The following is a 17,609-nucleotide window of genomic DNA, read 5'->3' as shown; positions in this document are numbered from 1 at the left end:
CTCGGTGGCTACAAAGAAACGGAGGAAAGAGATGAGACTGGACTCACTGTGGTTGCCTCTTGCACGGAGAGCAAGATGGTGGGCGTGGAGGAATAAGCTGCGATAATAAAGCTCCATTACTACGAGATACTGAAGACATCTAAACAAGTACATTGATGTAGCCATCGTGGCTTACGAGCAACTCCTCGAGAAGCAGCAGCACATCATGTTGATGGACTCCATATCTATCAAATCCCACGCGCAATGCGGTCACATATCCATAGCGCAAAGGCTCGCCAGAATGGGTGAATACCGCCTTATTATCGTAGAACATTAGACAGCCTTCGGTGTCCGGAAATCTATGCGCCGGGATACCCCTTCCCTCCGCCGCCGTAGCCGCCACCATGTTCTCCACCAGCACCATAGCCGCCTCCGGCACCCGTGCCACTTCCAGCCCCGTAGCCGCCGCCATGCTCACCGCCTGCTCCGTAGCCAACACCGCTGCCACCACCTTCCCCGCCACCATGGCCACCGCCATGTTCTCCACCTGCACCATAACCAGCTCCACCACCGATGCCACTTCCAGCACCATAGCCCGCACCATGCTCGCCTCCTGCACCATACCCGACACCACTACCTGAACCACCGCCACCACCATAGCCACCTCCATGCTCTCCACCAGCACCGTAACCGGTTCCAGCACCAGCACCGCTTCCGGTACCATAGCCACCGCCATGCTCACCTCCTGCTCCATAACCAACGCCGGCACCACTGCCTCCACCACCGCCATGTTCTCCGCCTGCACCACCATAGCCACCGCCATGTTCGCCTCCTGCACCACCATAGCCACCGCCATGTTCGCCTCCTGCACCACCATAACCACCTCCATGTTCTCCGCCTGCACCACCATATCCACCTCCGTGCTCTCCGCCTGCACCACCATAGCCACCTCCATGTTCTCCGCCTGCACCACCATATCCACCTCCGTGCTCTCCGCCTGCACCACCATATCCACCTCCATGTTCTCCGCCTGCACCACCATATCCACCTCCGTGCTCTCCGTCTGCACCACCATAGCCACCGCCATGTTCTCCGCCTGCACCACCATAGCCACCTCCATGTTCTCCGCCTGCACCACCATATCCACCTCCGTGCTCTCCGCCTGCACCTCCATAGCCACCTCCATGTTCGCCGCCTGCACCACCATAGCCACCTCCATGCTCGCCGCCTGCACCACCATAGCCACCGCCATGTTCTCCGCCCGCACCACCATAACCACCGCCATGTTCTCCACCCGCACCACCATAGCCACCTCCATGCTCTCCGCCTGCACCACCATAACCACCGCCATGTTCTCCGCCCGCACCACCATAACCACCGCCCCGTTCTCCGCCCGCACCACCATAGCCACCGCCACGTTCTCCGCCCGCACCACCATAACCACCGCCCCGTTCTCCGCCCGCACCACCATAGCCACCGCCCCGTTCTCCGCCGGCACCACCATAGCCACCGCCACGTTCTCCGCCTGCACCACCATAACCACCTCCTCGGTCTCCGCCTGCACCACCATAGCCACCGCCACGTTCTCCGCCTGCACCACCATAACCACCTCCTCGGTCTCCGCCTGCACCACCATAGCCACCGCCACGTTCTCCGCCTGCACCACCATAACCACCTCCTCGGTCTCCGCCTGCACCACCATAACCACCTCCTCGGTCTCCGCCGGCACCACCATAACCACCTCCTCGGTCTCCGCCTGCACCACCATAACCACCGTCATGTTCTCCGCCTGCACCACCATAACCACCTCCATGCTGTCCACCAGCACCGTAGCCACCTCCAGCACCAGCACCGCTTCCAGTTCCATAGCCACCGCCATGCTCACCACCTGCTCCATAACCAACGCCGCCGCCACCACCTTCCCCACCGCCATGTTCTCCACCTGCACCATAACCAACTCCACCACCAGCACCACTTCCTGTCCCGTAGCCAGCACCATGATCACCTCCTGCACCATACCCTACACCACCACCCGAGCCACCGCCACCACCATAGCCTCCTCCATGATCTCCACCAGCACCGTAGCCTTCTCCAGCACCAGCACCACTTCCAGTGCCATAGCCACCGCCATGCTCTCCACCTGCACCAGAACCAACGCCAGCACCACTGCCTCCACCACCACCATAACCACCACCATGTTCTCCACCAGCTCCGTAACCAGCTCCACCACCTTTACCACTTCCTATCCCGTATCCACCTCCATTCTCACCACCTGCACCATAACCCACACCAGTACCGCTGCCTCCCCCACCACCATAGCCGCCACCATGTTCTCCACCGGCACCATAACCGCCTCCACTCCCAGTGCCCGCTCCAGTCCCGTAACCACCACCATGCTCACCACCTGCTCCATAGCCCACACCGCTTCCAGAACCGCCACCGTAGCCACCACCATACTCTCCTATACCACCAAACTCACCTCCGGCCCCATACCCGGGAAAGAAATGCCATCCACCTCCAGGAATGACGTCGCCAATGCCATGGCCTACGCCATAAGGCAGCTCCTGAGGAGCAACCAGGAGCGCTCTAGAGGCGAAGCACACGGTCGCACCCAACAACAGCAGCAGCGCAGGGCTTACGACCCTGCGAGTAACACCCATGACCAAGCTTGTGTGGAGGACTCGAGATGCCTGCCACCTTCGATGGATCGAGGAAGTGGAGGGAGCAATTTATAGAGGCGGAGAAGGTAGCGGGCGTCGTCCTTGGTGATCGACGCATCAAGAAGACTAGCTGTGGAGTGGTGCTCGAGCACATGGGCGCGCATGGGGTGCTTCTTTGCACCCCAACCCCCCAAGCAAAGTTTCTGCGCTTCCGCTGTTGTGCACATTAGTTGCAAGTGATATGCCACCTGCGTCACGCATTCCATCCTGCCCTATCCTTTCTCTGCTTAGAAGGTGTATTATATACCCTTCTTCCATGCAATTTCAATTTGAGACCACCCCCGCGCATCTAAAACTTGCTTGTTTTGGGGAGAGACTTCACTCACAGTCAGTGAGTATCCAACGACAGCGTCGTGTCTCTCTTAAGGCGTCTGTAAGGTATTTTAGAACTATAACGTAGAGGACACGGAGGCGATCTTACATGAGCGACTGTGAAGCAATCCCCACCACTCCGACGATAGACAAAGGTGCGGTTATCTTATCTACCGCCAACTCAAGTTGGACGAGTGATCTCACCTACGACATCGACCAATAATTTCTGGACATCTGGAGACTGAAACGAGCCCCATCTCCAGGAACCAACCGGAGCACACCTACGTGGCCGCATCACTGGTTATCCATTGAATCATCACAAAAATAATCTTAGGTGCAGGAACAGCAATCAAGTGTAGACGTCCACCTACCACAGGGCAAACAACCATGTCAGTGGTCTTCCGCACCCTGTCTTCTACAACTGGCCCACCCACTATGGCCTCCCATTAAGAACAGAAGAACCTTTCCAGTTCTGCATACGGTTGACATTTTGTGCCAAAGTGAAAAGGAATGCTGAACTCGTATCACACTGGTCGGTGACCGGAGATACCTCCTCGCCTCGCATGCTCTCAGCAGCTGAAGGAGAACCAGAGGCAAGGAATTGTTTGCTGATCCGTTCGAGCATTAGCAAGATCAGGTTAACATTCTATAATGGAGAGTGCTTATGAAATCATTACGCCAAGGAAGAAAGAATGAAACCATCGACAATGGGCAGCTTTCATCCAATACCTGCAGTACTCGAGTCTATCGGTGCAGGAACAGGGACCGTGATCCCCGTCCGAAGACCTGTTTTCCAGAAGCTCTGCTACAGGAATCTGAGAGGCATCAGCACGAGCGGTAGTGGGGAAAGCTTTACGGGAATGGCCTGTGGTTGGTGGTGCGGAAGAGGTTGAGACGACACACCACCCACGACCCGCTCAATGCCGACGCACCAAGTGGCAGTGAAGCCACTCTGTTCCACCAGAGAGAGAGAGAGAGAGAATAAGTCTCAACTCAGGCCAACGTGCAAGCCAGAGGAAGCGCAATACCGGAGAGGAAGATTGTGGGACTGGGCCACGCCATGTGCCCTACTCCCTCATCCGCGGAAAGCCAGACGAAGCGAGCGCTTACACCGAGTGCAAACACCTTCCGCCACCAGGAAGCGCAGGCAGCTGGGGAAGAAGCTGGATATGGAGAGAGCGTGGAGGCTGCGGCTGTGGCGCTGCTGATGCCAGGCAGCGGTAAGAAAACCCTGAGCAAGTATTTGTCATCGAACATGCAACAAGTCATTTCACATTGTAGAAAGAAATGCAATACAGGAGATGACATATAAGAAGCAATAGCATGAATTGAAGAAAGGTCATAGGAGGGATCATAGCCTCTAATATATCATGATTACCATTAGCAAATGGCGTCTTCATTATTTCAATCAGATAGCAGAATCAAAACTCGAGAGGATTTTGGGTACAAGACGTCAATGTTATTAGAACTTTGGCCTCTCTAGCATTCACTGAACCAAGGATCAAACGAACAGGATAATCTGTGAGTTTTTTGTGGTAATGTTCAGAAGAACTTCTTCTCGAATGAAACCAAGCCATGCACTCCTCCCTCTACCTGTGCAGCCCCTGTTCGGACCTGGAAAAGAAGATCATCCACAAACATAAGAACCTAAACAAATGATAATTTACAGAAATTGAAGACACAGCAACTTCCACATGCTTCCTAAATGACAGTTCGATGAATCCTCTCTGGAAGTGTCTTTTCGAACCTTAATTTCCTTTAAAGAATGAGAAAATTGATTATTTCAGTATGTTTAATTGATGAATCTTTTCAACAGAACCTATGGAGCTCTGGAATACCATTCACTGAAATTTTTCAGCTTTCTTATCTGTGCAATCATTTTAAGATCCTGACCTTGGCAAAGTCCTTCCCCAATAGTGTCAAAATTTAATGCTTAACAACCCATGATCTACACATTGACGGTGGTGATTACCAACTTTTCAATCATAGCTCCGCATTTTCTATTTCTGTACAGTAATTTCATACATACATATATATATATATATCAAGGATTTAATTTCGAATAATATCACTTGTACCAGGCGGTACGTACCGGTCCGTCAGCAGACCAATATACGAACCGCCCACTATCAGGTCGTACCGTCGATTGGGGCTGCTTCCGCCCCGTTACCACCCTAAATCGATCAGTGACAGTCGATTTCGACCATTGCTGCCCGCTATCGGGTGGTATTAGCCGAGGGAGAGCCAAGGGAGAAGAAAGAAGAGGGAGAAGAGAAGGGAGAACCTAGAGATCCGACTCCGCTCTCCCTCAATGATCCTGATCCGTCACGGCCCTCCCTTGCCGGACATCGCAGATGAGATGTCGCCTCATCTGAGGCGACGAGGCCTCGATGTCATCGGCGACTTCTCATCCACGTGGGGGGAAGAAGCCTTGGCGACGTCGTAGGGAGAAGAAACGAGGCGAGGAGGCGACGACGTCTCCTCGTTGCCCTTTTTTGCGCGGGGAGAAGGGAACGTCGGTTTCTTCTCCCCACGTAGGCAGAAAAAAGAGGCGACGTCACCTTTTTTTTAATTTATATATATATATATATATATATATATATATATATATATATATATATATATATATATATATATATATATATACACACAACGATACACCCTAGTGTACTGCTTGGTACTTTGTACTGTATCTTATCGAGCTATGCTTGAAACTCCAGTACGGTACGAAATTACGATCTTATATAAATATATATATGTATATATATATATGTATATATGTATATATATATATGGCAAGAAGTGAACTAGAATCAAGTAAGAAATAAGTTCAACTATTCTCAGTTCCAACAAAAGATCAATAATCCATAAATCAAAGGAATGAGTCAGTACCATTAAACAGGATCTGTTCATCTAAATTGGCTAGAAAACAAGATTCCTCTGGTATCAAAATCTGATGTCATATGTCAGTACATGATCATCAGATACATAGTTTATAGGCTATAATATAATCATTTTATTGACTTATTGCTTAAAACTATTCAATAAGGTGCTGCCTCTCTAAGCCTGCATGCACCCAGATCTGGATCACCATTAAAGTTTTAGGTTTTTCACTTGTGTATTTACACAAGGTACATACTACACTAACTCCATTCCGCTCCATTTTGTTGTTTCCACTTGACGAGTCAACAAAAAGCACATCCTCAATATTAATTTAGGCACTTTAGGTGCATAAGCTCAAGTTAACAATGGTGATCCCTACATCTGCTTTATCATTTTTGAGCAGTTAGTGCTGAGGACCAAGTTTTTCTCAAAATTATCTATGTATACATGATCTGTATATATAAAAAAAATACCGTTTATACAAGTGTAGTCTACATATCATATATGCATGTACAAGTGCTAGAAATCCATTAATGATGAATGTGAGTCAAACTAGTTACGAGTAACATATATTGAGTTAGACACAAACTTAACCCAAAAGCTTAAGCTGTTAAGTTGTGGATTAGACTCAAATATATATCATTTGACTCTCTTGGTATTTACCAATGTAGAACTATTCTCTTAATCCTCTTTTTCAATCTCTCCTCATATATGAATATCTTCTGATATTCTCTCCTTATTCATGTGTGATTCAATCATCTCCCCCCTTACTCGTAAGGGTAGGTGGTATGGCCAACTTTGTTTGCAACCATAGCTTGATAGGTGGTGTGGTTAATTTTGTCCGCAACGCAGATTACCAAGCTCATCTTGGCTCAAATCTCTTTCTTTTTTTTGTTACGAACCTAGCTCAAATCTCTCTCTCTCTCTCTCTCTCTCTCTCTCGTTTTAATCATCCTTATTTCTCTCTCTCTTTTTTCAATCATCTTCATTTTTCTTTGACTCTTCTGTTCTTTTTCTCTCTTTTTTTAATCATCCTTATCTCTCTCTCTCTCTCTCTCTCTTTTTCAATCATCCTTATTTTTTTCTTTGACTCACTCTTCTTGTTTACGAACCTTGGATTAACATATATTGAGTCAAGCACCAGTTCAATCCAAAAGCTTAAGTTGTTAGATTGTGGGCTAAATTCAAATATATATCATTCGACTCTCTCGATATTTACCAATGTGAGACTATTTTCTTAATCCTCATTTTCAATCTCTCCTCACACATGAATATGTACATATGTGTTGTCTGCAATGTTAAACAAGGGGGTGCAAAAATATAAGAGGGAATGTAGAAACATATGTACATATGTGCAAAAATATGTACATCCATAATGTAGAAACAAGGGGGTGCAAAAATATAAGGGGAAGTAAATGAGACCGCAGGAATGTTAGACATACTGCAGTCGGTGAAACAAGAAACCAGACTATCTCTAACCAATCACCAAGATGGCCCTGCATCAAAATTTGATGGGACCACGTAACACAATGACAGGTCTACCAATAAGAATTGGGGGCACAATCAAAAACACATGCAGGGTCCTTTGCTCATGAGTATGTCCAATGCACTCTTAGCTCATTATTTGAAAAAAACAAAGAACCTCTGTCAGTGCCCAGTTTATTCTATATTACAAGTAAAAGAAGGCAGGAAAAATTGAACAATATAGCAAGCTCTTAAATCAATAAACATCAGTGCATACCTCGAATCTTAGCACCTCTGAATGTAGCAGATCATGAGCTGACTGCAAAGAGGATGCACCAAGATCCTGAAATCCTTGCTTCACGGCTTGCATAGTGTAAGGGATAAACTTCAATATGGAGCCTTTGTCAGCTACAGCACCAACAACTCCTTGAGCAACCTTGAGTTTTAGTGTGTCGCCCAAGTACCGTGCATCACTACCCTTTGTCATTGCTTCTAAAGAACCCATGCCCCTATACTTCTTCACTCGGTGACCATTCTGGAAAAGCAGATGTCAGATCAATCAAAACCATCATAGTACATAGTACATACAATATACTGAGCTCTAGCAAGCAGATCCCATCAAGAGCTTCAAGATGAACATGCTGACTAATTTTAGAATGAAAAACCTAAATATGTCTTTTGATGATGCAGAGTTTAGTCATATTAGATTTATTTTTAACTGAGTATTTGCACTTGAGTTTTAGTTCTGGCTATCACAGTCAACAGTCATTTAAAAGTCAATTAGATGTTTAATTCCAAGATGTTAACTTTACTAGGATTATGTCCTTTTCTTTACTTAATCAAAGAAGCTCCAAGTACCACCTTTTGTCTCTTTCATTGGTTGTCATATTTCTATCAAGAAGCTTAAAACTACTGAAGCTTCATAACTGAAAGTTTATTCTCCTGCAAAGTTTCCTCTTTGGTTATTTATATGATTCATAATATGGTTTGAGAATGTGAAGTTGAAAAGTGAGATGCATATTATGTTTTCTTTTATCCTTCCTATATCCACTGCCTCTAGCTTTATCAAAGTGAAAACAGTGAGGAAACTTTCATATTATAAATGGTCGGAGTAATTAATCAATTGGCTTAAGTAAAACAGGAAAACAACAGGCAAAAGTTGAATAACAATATGATATTATGAACTAATATCATACTAAAACAACAGGCAAACTTGAGATGCTTTATTGCCCCGTGCGTCGAAGAACAGAGACCTAACATCAAGCCAAGACCATTCTGTAAATCAAGTTACGCAAGCATAGAAATTGACCTAAATTAACCAATTCATTATGCTGGTCATCAGAAATGAGTAAAAATATACACGGATTTACAAAAGTGGATGCATCGTTTAGGCCAGATGGTGATGTAAAAGCTGCTGGCCAAAAATTTTTTGATCTTCTATAAGCAAGTCGACTGAAAATTCTTTTTCATTTAGGATACTTATTTTCAATAGCTAAGCCAAAAACTTAAAATAGTGCCTCGTCTCAATAGCAATGCATGATCATCATGGAAGGAAGCAGGTTAAAGGAATATACGCATGACTACTTGAGTAGAAATAAGATCTTGACATTTAAAAATAAATGCTGCATAGAAAGCACTGTGGCAGATAATTTCAACTGTGTGATACAATGAAACAAAGTAGTAAAGGTCAAAATTGTCATTCTCCCTTGGTAATCTGCACTGAGACATTTCGTGGCATGTGATTGATAAATAGGTCACTGCATTAACTAACCTTGATTATCATGCATAATTGTTATTTTTAACAGTAAATTCATGAAAATAGACAAAGTAGTATAACCAGTTACAACAGCGGACATACCAGATACTCATAAACACCAGGCGCCTCACTGCTACCGGCTAAAAAACTGCCCATCATAACAGTCGAAGCCCCTAGAGTCAAAGCTTTCACAATGTGTCCAGAATTCGAGATCCCACCATCAGCGATAACAGGCACATCATGTTCCTTTGCAAAAGATGCAACCTTATACACTGCTGTTGCCTATATAAACCAAAATAAATGCAGCATGTGAGATCATCAATAATGTCTTGAGAGGATGTGAAGTTTCATGAAATGATCATCTAACAAACATTTAACACTGCACTGGATCATCAAAATAATGTAACCTTTGCAGCCACTCAGAGAGGATTCATGTGTATTATTTATAGTCATATGACTAGCATTATTTGTAAGTCTTTGTTTCTCAATACCCTTATCCAAGTTCATCACTAATATGCAATAGAACAGGACAACACAAGCCCGACAAAACCTAAAGACAAGTTAACACTAACCTACGCTTTTGTGCCAGTGTTAGAATTGTTTTTGTTAGTTCTACCTTGGAAGGAACTAAAAGTAGAATGAGATCAAACTGAAGAACGAGATATCATACCTGTCCTCTGCCCACAGCGCAAACCTCCTGAGTGGTACATATGGACCCCGATCCCATGCCCACCCTCAACCCATCAGCCCCGACCTTGATCAGATTCTGCGCCTGTGCAACTGTGACAACATTTCCTCCGATGACATCCAACTCCGGGTACATACTCTTGGCATACTTTATCATCTCGATTTGGTATATGGAGTTACCCTGCGAGCTATCCACCACTACCACATTCGTCCCGGCCTTCACCAGATGCTCCAGCCTCTCCTTATCGGTCTCCCGGGTTCCTATTGCCGCCCCCACAACGAACCTCCCATCGACGCCCAGGGATGGCACTCCCAGCCTTGGGAATCCCTTGATCCTCTCCACGTCTTCCTTGGTGACCAGATCAACGACCTCACCATCTTCCGCCACCAACGGCGCGTACTCCAATCCCCCGCCTGCCAGGAAAGACGCCACCTTTTCGAAGTCGTAGCTCGCCGGAGCCGACACTGGCGCATGCCGCATGTACTCGGAAACCAGAGTATTCCTATTCGCTAGGCCCTCCCAATCGGACTTGGCGACGACGCCCACGACCCTCGACTTGGAGGTCCCGGACTCGGTGACGATTGCGTAAGCAGCAGGGCCAAAGTCGGAGACGGAGTCGGAGGGGGAGAGGAAGACGGGGTCGGTGGCGAAGGGGATACGGCGGGCCTTGGCGGCGCGGACAATGGCGGCCTGGCTGTCGGGGGCGTTGTTGCAGTGGACGATGGCGGCGCCGCCGAGGGCGGCCATTGCGACGGACATGGCGGCTTCGGAGACGGTGTCCATGGGGGAGGCGACGCAGGGGATGGCAAGGGGGCGGCGGCGGGAGAGGCGGGTAGAGAGGTCGACGGCGTCGGCGGGGAAGTCGATGTAGCCAGGAAGAAGGATGACGTCGTCATAGGTGTAGGAGACGCCCTGGCCGAAAAGCTGCAACGCCGGGAACCCGTCCTCTAGCTTACAGCAAGACCCGTTCATGGCGCCGCTGCTAGGGCTTCTAGGGTTTTTGGGTACCATGAAGCGCGGGCGCAGAGGACGAACACAGCGAGGGAGACGTGAGACACTGCGATGCCTTGGACTTGATAAGGATCATATCCAGGTATCCTTGTAAGTAGTATCTTCCAAGTCATCTTACATCTCAAATATCCACCAATACGGCCAGGTGCCGCGGACACCTCACCTGGTTCACTTGAAGAGGATCCAGGGTACCTGGCGACGGTGCACGTGAAGTCTTGTCCGGACACGGTGGAGATCTGAAGGGTGGAAATTGAGAGGACGCAGTCGGCACGATTTTTGATGCCATGTGGATGCGCCTGTAAAAGGAGTCGGGCTTCAGCTTTTAGTCACATCGGGTAAGCCTACCGTCTCGTTCCCCTAAAGACGGCTCGAACGGTGGCCGTGACTCCCATCTTCCCAAAACCATTATCGAAAGGCAGGTGCGAGGGCCACTGTTTCATGTGCATACGTGTGGGTTTATTTAAGATCATGCGCCGAAAGGGGTAGTTGCTGATAACCTTTTTATATTGATCATGATCTTTAAATTGTTCGGTGACTTCTCTGATTGGTTCAACAGAGGTTCTGTTTCCACGCCGAGGTTTAATCATCAAGAGGAATGATGGCCATCACACTAATTTAGAGAGCAAAAGCAGAAGGAACGCTTCTCATCTCTCCTTCGACCTTCCACATTCCTACGGACAATGGACTGTGGAGAAGCCTGTGGAATGGCTGTGGCATTGAGTATTCGGCCTTACGCTAGTCCGAGACAGAGCATGTGGGATGTCACCAATTTAGTACTGGGATAAAGTGGGAGTCATAAATGCTTGTCTCAACTTTCATACCAATGTGAAGTGGGAACCATCTGCAAATGCCATTTCGAACCCTTGCAGAGTGGATGGGTGTCTCTGAGAGCATAATTTACTGAAGATGGGAGAGGTAGAAGAAACCAGTTTGTGTGGCACAGAATAGTTCAGATACTCAACACATTGGACACGTTTAGTGTCGCGTTCTTCATTACTGGCTGGTACCCTACAAAACTGCAGTGACAAATTAGCCGTCTGATAATGATCGGACGGACGGTGAGATTAAGTATGATAAGAAAAAGGTTCGATAAATTCGGGATCGATCATTTAAAAGCTTTCGAATAGCGTGAAAAATTGCCAGATAAAAAGTTTTTATGTAAATAGAGAAATGGACTTAACAGGCAAAACAATTTAAAGAGAAATTGTCCTTTTTTTCACGGACCTCGTTTAGCGTTTCTGTCACCCGCGGAATGAGTACAACGGCGACCTCTCATGTACGAGCTTCGTCGACCGCCGGTGCCGGAAAGCGTTCATTGGGCTCGGGAAATGCCACCCCCATGCTTTTCCCCTGTCCTCCCCGCCGCCGGGTCCTGCCAATCCCGCCGCCCCTACCGACCTTGACCTCGATAGCTCCGCCGCTGACTCCTTCCCGCCCGCCGCCCTCGGGAAGGGCCAGAACAACGCCCACCTCCTCCCTCGATTCGGCCGCCGTGGAGCTTCCCCGCCGTCGACGTGTCTGGCGACCGATCTCGTTCGTAGGAGTTGGAAGCCGACGGATCTGGACCGCCGGAACGCCGGCTCGCTGTCGATCAACCTCGACACGAGTCCCACTGCCCCGATCCCGGCGCCGCCTCCGGCGGATCCCGCGAGATCGGCGAGCGAGATGGAGGAAACGGAGGAGCAGGAGGAAGAGGAGGAGGAGGAGGGGCGGAAGCAGCTGCAGGGGCGTTCGTTGGCGCAGTCGGGACAGAGGCGGAGGAGGCGGTCGCGGAGGCAGCCAGGGCAAATGCCATCACGGGGCTGGGAGGAGGATGTGTGCTTCCGGCATCTCCACTCCGTCCAGTGTTCGTCCTCCGCCGCCCACACGACCGCTTCCTCGGCCATCGATCTCCTGGCGCCTCCCATTCTCCACCGACCGTCTTGCCTCACCAACTTCTCTTCTCTTTGGGTCCTCTTCGACAACGGTGACCGCGGGCGGGGTCTCCTCAGTGGGGTTCGGCATTTATATACGCGGCACTGTGGTTACAATAAACAGCCGGCGCGGAGGTGAGCGGAATTTAAGATAACCGCGGTTGGAGGGGACTCCGGAATGAACAGCTCCGTTAATGAAGCTAACACAGCAACAGAAAAGGGTTTAGGGGCTATGAAGTAATCATCCACCGTTCGTTTTCGGCGGATGGCCATGATCATCATTGGCAATCAAATAACAAGTGATACGATATATTTTGATATCAGCCCGGCAGCCACCTCAGATCCAACATGACATCTTCGAATTGACATCGTACTTAAAATCGATCGTAATCGTGTTACTCGAAAATATATGAAGCGATATCCTAAATCGAGCGAGACATCCTCAAACGATGTGGAATTAGAATAGTTAATCCATATCATTCGAAGTGGACAAATCGATCACTTGAAATGTCGATAGTCGCATACGATTAAACTTCCATGAGAGGCATAAAATGCCACCCTAGGCATACGTCGGAGGATATTGAGTATTACTCTCGAAAACTAACTTATGTTTTAGATAAGTCGAGCCGAGAATCCTCCATCCTAGTATTGACCAATTGTGTAGAAACTCGACACCCTCCATTCCAGGTCGAGTAGGTGGCACCAGCCTTGGTCCTTTGTCCCCCCTCCATTCAACCTTCCGAGTGAGCACATGAATACCCTTGCACGATCGGGATCAAACCAAATTGTGTCGGTTATTGGGTCATGACATAAAAACTACAATAATAAGTAAAAAAAAAGGATTAGAGTTATCTAGAATAAAAACACCTTTTAATTTGATTATATGTCGATCTTTATTTTTATTTTTTAATCACACTAATTATATAAACATTTAAATTCAAATTAAATCTAGTTAATATTATTTATTATCTCAAATATTATTAATAAATATTTTAAATAAAATGAAAGATATTAAAAAAAATCTCACCTCATTATAATACCTCATAGAAATATATTAACAATCAATCATTATTTGACACATAATTATCATACAAAAGTTATCGTAAAAGGACTATGTGCCCATGTGGACTAAAAATCCGTTCAGAACTATCTACTCTTGTCGCCCACGTAAACAAAATGTTAAGAGGGGATGTTGAAATTTATTATAGATTGTTCTATCTAAAGCTAGGTATAAAAAGCTAGTGTCCCATACAATTACGGAGCTCTTTTTTCAATAAAAACTCATATCCACTAATAATCTTAGTTACTAATTTGAGCATTAAAATGATTAAGTTGAGAAATTTCCTTTGACAGGTGGTATCCCAGAAGTTTGACATTTTCATCTTGAAACAATATTAAAATCGCTTCAGTCATTACCTCGAATAATCTTACGATTTCAAGTTGATAAGGTCATTTAGTCCCACATTGGTTAAGGAGTATAGGAACTAAGGACTTATATGTCCGCCATGTCTCCCTTATCCTTAGGGAACAATTTCTCGTGAGCCTATGAGCTACACTAATGGTCAATTATGACCAAATGGCGGGTATGTTAGTCCTGTGGTGCCCGAGTCGCGTTGCTCGACCAAATTAGTCATATACTACTTGAATCGTACTGCTCAATCACCTTACCCTTAGAGGTGCCTTTTGAAGCTCACATGCTCCGAAAGGATAAAACCGTGCGAGTACGCCCATCGCCCAAAGCGAACAATTTCTCGTGAGCCTATGAGCTACACCAATAGTCAATTATGACCAAATGGCGGTTATGTTAGTCCTGTGGTGCCCGAGTCGCGTTGCTCGACCAAATTAGTCATATACTACTTGAATCGTACTGCTCAATCACCTTACCCTTAGAGGTGCCTTTTGAAGCTCACATGCTCCGAAAGGATAAAACCGTGCGAGTACGCCCATCGCCCAAAGCGAACAATTTCTCGTGAGCCTATGAGCTACACCAATAGTCGACTGTGACTAAATGGTCATGTTAGTCCTGCGATGCCCGAGTCGCGTTGCTCGGCTAGATCAATCATACACTACCCGAATCATACTACTCAATCACCTTACCCTTAGAGGCGCCTCGGGCAGTTATGTTAGTCCTGTGGCGGTTATGTTGGTCCTGTGGTGCCCGAGTCGCATTGCTCGACCAAATTAGTCATATACTACTTGAATCGTACTGCTCAATCACCTTACCCTTAGAGGTGCCTTTTGAAGCTCACATGCTCCGAAAGGATAAAACCGTGCGAGTACGCCCATCGCCCAAAGCGAACAATTTCTCGTGAGCCTATGAGCTACACCAATAGTCGACTGTGACTAAATGGTCATGTTAGTCCTGCGATGCCCGAGTCGCGTTGCTCGGCCAGATCAATCATACACTACCCGAATCATACTACTCAATCCCCTTACCCTTAGAGGCGCCTCGGGCAGTTATGTTAGTCCTGTGGTGCCCGAGTCGCGTTGCTCGACCAAATTAGTCATATACTACTTGAATCGTACTGCTCAATCACCTTACCCTTAGAGGTGCCTTTTGAAGCTCACATGCTCCGAAAGGATAAAACCGTGCGAGTACGCCCATCGCCCAAAGCGAACAATTTCTCGTGAGCCTATGAGCTACACCAATAGTCGACTGTGACTAAATGGTCATGTTAGTCCTGCGATGCCCGAGTCGCGTTGCTCGGCCAGATCAATCATACACTACCTGAATCATACTGCTCAGTCACCTTACCCTTAGAGGTGCCTTTTGGAGCTCACATGCTCAGAAAGGACAAAACGTATGGGTACACCTATCGCCCAAAGCGGACAATTTCTCGTGAGCTACACCAATGGTCAATTGTGACCAAATGGTCATGTTAGTCTTGCGGTGCCCGAGTCGCGTTGCTCGACCAGATCAGTCATATACTACCTGAATCGTACTACTCAATCACCTTACTCTTAGAGGCACCTTTTGGAGCTCATATGCTCCGAAATGACAAAACCTTATCCTTAGGGAACAATTTCTCGTGAGCCTATGAGCTACACTAATGGTCAACTGTGACCAAATGGCGGTTATGTTAGTCCTATGGTGCCCGAGTCGCGTTGCTCGACCAAATTAGTCATATACTACTTGAATCGTACTGCTCAATCACCTTACCCTTAGAGGCGCCTTTTGAAGCTCACATGCTCCGAAAGGATAAAACCGTACGAGTACGCCCATCGCCCAAAGCAGACAATTTCTCGTGAGCCTATGAGCTATACCAATAGTCAAATGTGACTAAATGGTCATGTTAGTCCTGCGATGCCCGAGTCGCGTTGCTCGGCCAGATCAGTCATACACTACCCGAATTGTACTGCTCAGTCACCTTACCCTTAGAGGCGCCTTTTGGAGCTCACATGCTCCGAAAGGATAAAACCGTGCGGGTACGCCCATCGCCTAAAGTGGACAATTTCTCGTGAGCCTATAAGCTACGCCAATGGTCGACTGTGACCAAATGGTCATGTTAGTCTTGTGGTGCCCGAGTCGCATTGCTCGGCTAGATCAGTCATAAACTACTCGAATCATATTGCTCAGTCACCTTACCCTTAGAGGCGCCTTTTGGAGCTCACATGCTCCGAAAGGACAAAACCGTGCGGGTACGCCCATTGCCCAAAACGGATAATTTCTCGTGAGCCTATGAGCTGCACTAATGGTGAGTCGTGACCAAATAGTCACGTTAGTCTTGCGGTGCCCGAGTCACGTTACTCGGCCAGATCAGTCATACACTACCTGAATCATACTGCTTAGTCATCTTACCCTTATAGGTGCCTTTTGGAGCTCATATGCTCTAAAAGAACAAAACTGTACGGGTACGCCCATCGCCCAAAGCAGACAATTTCTCGTGAACCTATGAGCTGCACTAATGGTCGGCCATGACCAAATGGTCACGTCAGTCCTGCGGTGCCCGAGTCATGCTGCTTGGCCAAATCAGTCATACACTACTCGAACCATACTGCTCAATCACCTTACCCTTAGAGACGCCTTTTGGAGCTCACATGCTCCGAAAGGACAAAATCGTATGGGTATGCCCATTGCCCAAAGCAGACAATTTCTCGTGAGCCTATGAGCTGCACTAATGGTCGGCCATGACCAAATGGTCACGTCAGTCTTGCGGTGCCCGAGTCACACTGCTCGGCCATATCAGTCATACACTACCCGAATCGTACTGGTCAGTCACGTCATTCCTATGATGCTCGAGCCACGTTGCCCAGTCTCGCCAGTCATACAGTACCCAAGCGATGCTGCTCGATCTCATCAATCCCATAGTGCCCAAGGTATGATGACTGGCTACATTAGCCATACCGTACCCAAACCGTGCTGTTCGACCACATCAGTTTAGAGTACCCGAGCCTTATGACTCAGTCAAGCCAGTCTACAACGCCCAAATCATGCCTCTCGGTTATGCCAGTCTTCAATAACCCGAGCCATGAAACTCAGTGGCATCGATCTACTAATATCCTAGCAAAGGTGCTCGTCAACTACGACTGAATCGCTGCACCCAATATCGAGCGACGCCGCTCATCCAGTCAATATCCCAACAATATTTCCCAATAGACCTCGTCTACATTCTCAAAGATCCTCAGTAAACACTAACCGTACCACTAGTCATTAAATAAGTAAACTCGACTTACGAGATCCCATTGCGCCATGCACCAAGCCCCTTGGGGAGTGACTCAGTATAAGCCGCTCTCTGAGGGGGGGGGGGGGGGGGGGAGAGAGAGAATGATAGGACATATTTTGGCAACTTGCCCTCCAACCACTGCACCACCCAAGGTCAGCATGGAGAACACCCCACATAGGCTCCAAGACTAAGCCAGCCGCCTGATAGGTCGACCATCAT

The 17,609-nt window shown here is 47.6% G+C and overlaps 3 protein-coding genes across 5 annotated transcripts; all 3 read right to left on the bottom strand.

The window, feature by feature from the left end:
• Positions 1-98: 98 nt before the first annotated feature.
• On the bottom strand, positions 99-4,528 carry LOC103972202 (glycine-rich cell wall structural protein 1.8-like). Of its 2 annotated transcripts, XM_065132541.1 has the most exons (4): positions 4,390-4,528; positions 4,040-4,242; positions 3,741-3,963; positions 99-3,619 (listed from the first exon to the last, which is right to left on the bottom strand). In XM_065132541.1, exon 4 carries the CDS (start codon positions 2,637-2,639, stop codon positions 339-341), a length of 2,301 nt encoding a protein of 766 aa, XP_064988613.1. In that variant the 5' UTR covers positions 2,640-3,619; positions 3,741-3,963; positions 4,040-4,242; positions 4,390-4,528; the 3' UTR covers positions 99-338. The 2 variants fall into 2 exon arrangements, with proteins under 2 accessions (XP_064988613.1, XP_064988612.1); XM_065132540.1 differs by having other exon boundaries at positions 99-3,963.
• LOC108952010 (inosine-5'-monophosphate dehydrogenase) lies at positions 4,319-10,813 on the bottom strand. The gene is made up of 4 exons (XM_065132543.1): positions 9,785-10,813; positions 9,217-9,396; positions 7,636-7,893; positions 4,319-4,625 (listed from the first exon to the last, which is right to left on the bottom strand). The coding sequence occupies exons 1-4, from the start codon at positions 10,811-10,813 to the stop codon at positions 4,554-4,556; spliced, it is 1,539 nt and encodes a 512-aa protein (XP_064988615.1). The 3' UTR covers positions 4,319-4,553.
• An 868-nt stretch (positions 10,814-11,681) lies between these two features.
• LOC135584949 (uncharacterized) lies at positions 11,682-12,940 on the bottom strand. 2 transcript variants are annotated; one of them, XM_065132545.1, is made up of 2 exons: positions 12,038-12,940; positions 11,682-11,821 (listed from the first exon to the last, which is right to left on the bottom strand). In XM_065132545.1, exon 1 carries the CDS (start codon positions 12,718-12,720, stop codon positions 12,055-12,057), a length of 666 nt encoding a protein of 221 aa, XP_064988617.1. In that variant the 5' UTR covers positions 12,721-12,940; the 3' UTR covers positions 11,682-11,821; positions 12,038-12,054. The 2 variants fall into 2 exon arrangements, with proteins under 2 accessions (XP_064988617.1, XP_064988616.1); XM_065132544.1 differs by having other exon boundaries at positions 11,690-11,829.
• Between the last annotated feature and the right edge of the window lie 4,669 nt (positions 12,941-17,609).

Source organism: Musa acuminata, chromosome BXJ2-11, assembly GCF_036884655.1.
Source record: "Musa acuminata AAA Group cultivar baxijiao chromosome BXJ2-11, Cavendish_Baxijiao_AAA, whole genome shotgun sequence".
Lineage (NCBI taxonomy): Eukaryota > Viridiplantae > Streptophyta > Magnoliopsida > Zingiberales > Musaceae > Musa > Musa acuminata.
Note: the sequence above shows the minus strand (reverse complement) of the source record. Positions and strands in the feature narration are given on the sequence as shown.

What these genes read in the sequence shown, in the direction of transcription:
- LOC135584949 (XM_065132545.1), bottom strand. Translation starts at nt 12,720, where the DNA reads ATGGGAGGCGCCAGGAGATCGATGGCCGAGGAAGCGGTCGTGTGGGCG.
- LOC103972202 (XM_065132540.1), bottom strand. Translation starts at nt 2,639, where the DNA reads ATGGGTGTTACTCGCAGGGTCGTAAGCCCTGCGCTGCTGCTGTTGTTG.
- LOC108952010 (XM_065132543.1), bottom strand. Translation starts at nt 10,813, where the DNA reads ATGGTACCCAAAAACCCTAGAAGCCCTAGCAGCGGCGCCATGAACGGG. An exon ending in CTGGTGTTTATGAGTATCTG is followed by an intron (nt 7,894 to 9,216) that starts GTATGTCCGCTG and finishes CTGCTTTTCCAG; the next exon opens with AATGGTCACCGAGTGAAGAA. An exon ending in CAGAGGTGCTAAGATTCGAG is followed by an intron (nt 4,626 to 7,635) that starts GTATGCACTGAT and finishes CTTCTTTTCCAG; the next exon opens with GTCCGAACAGGGGCTGCACA.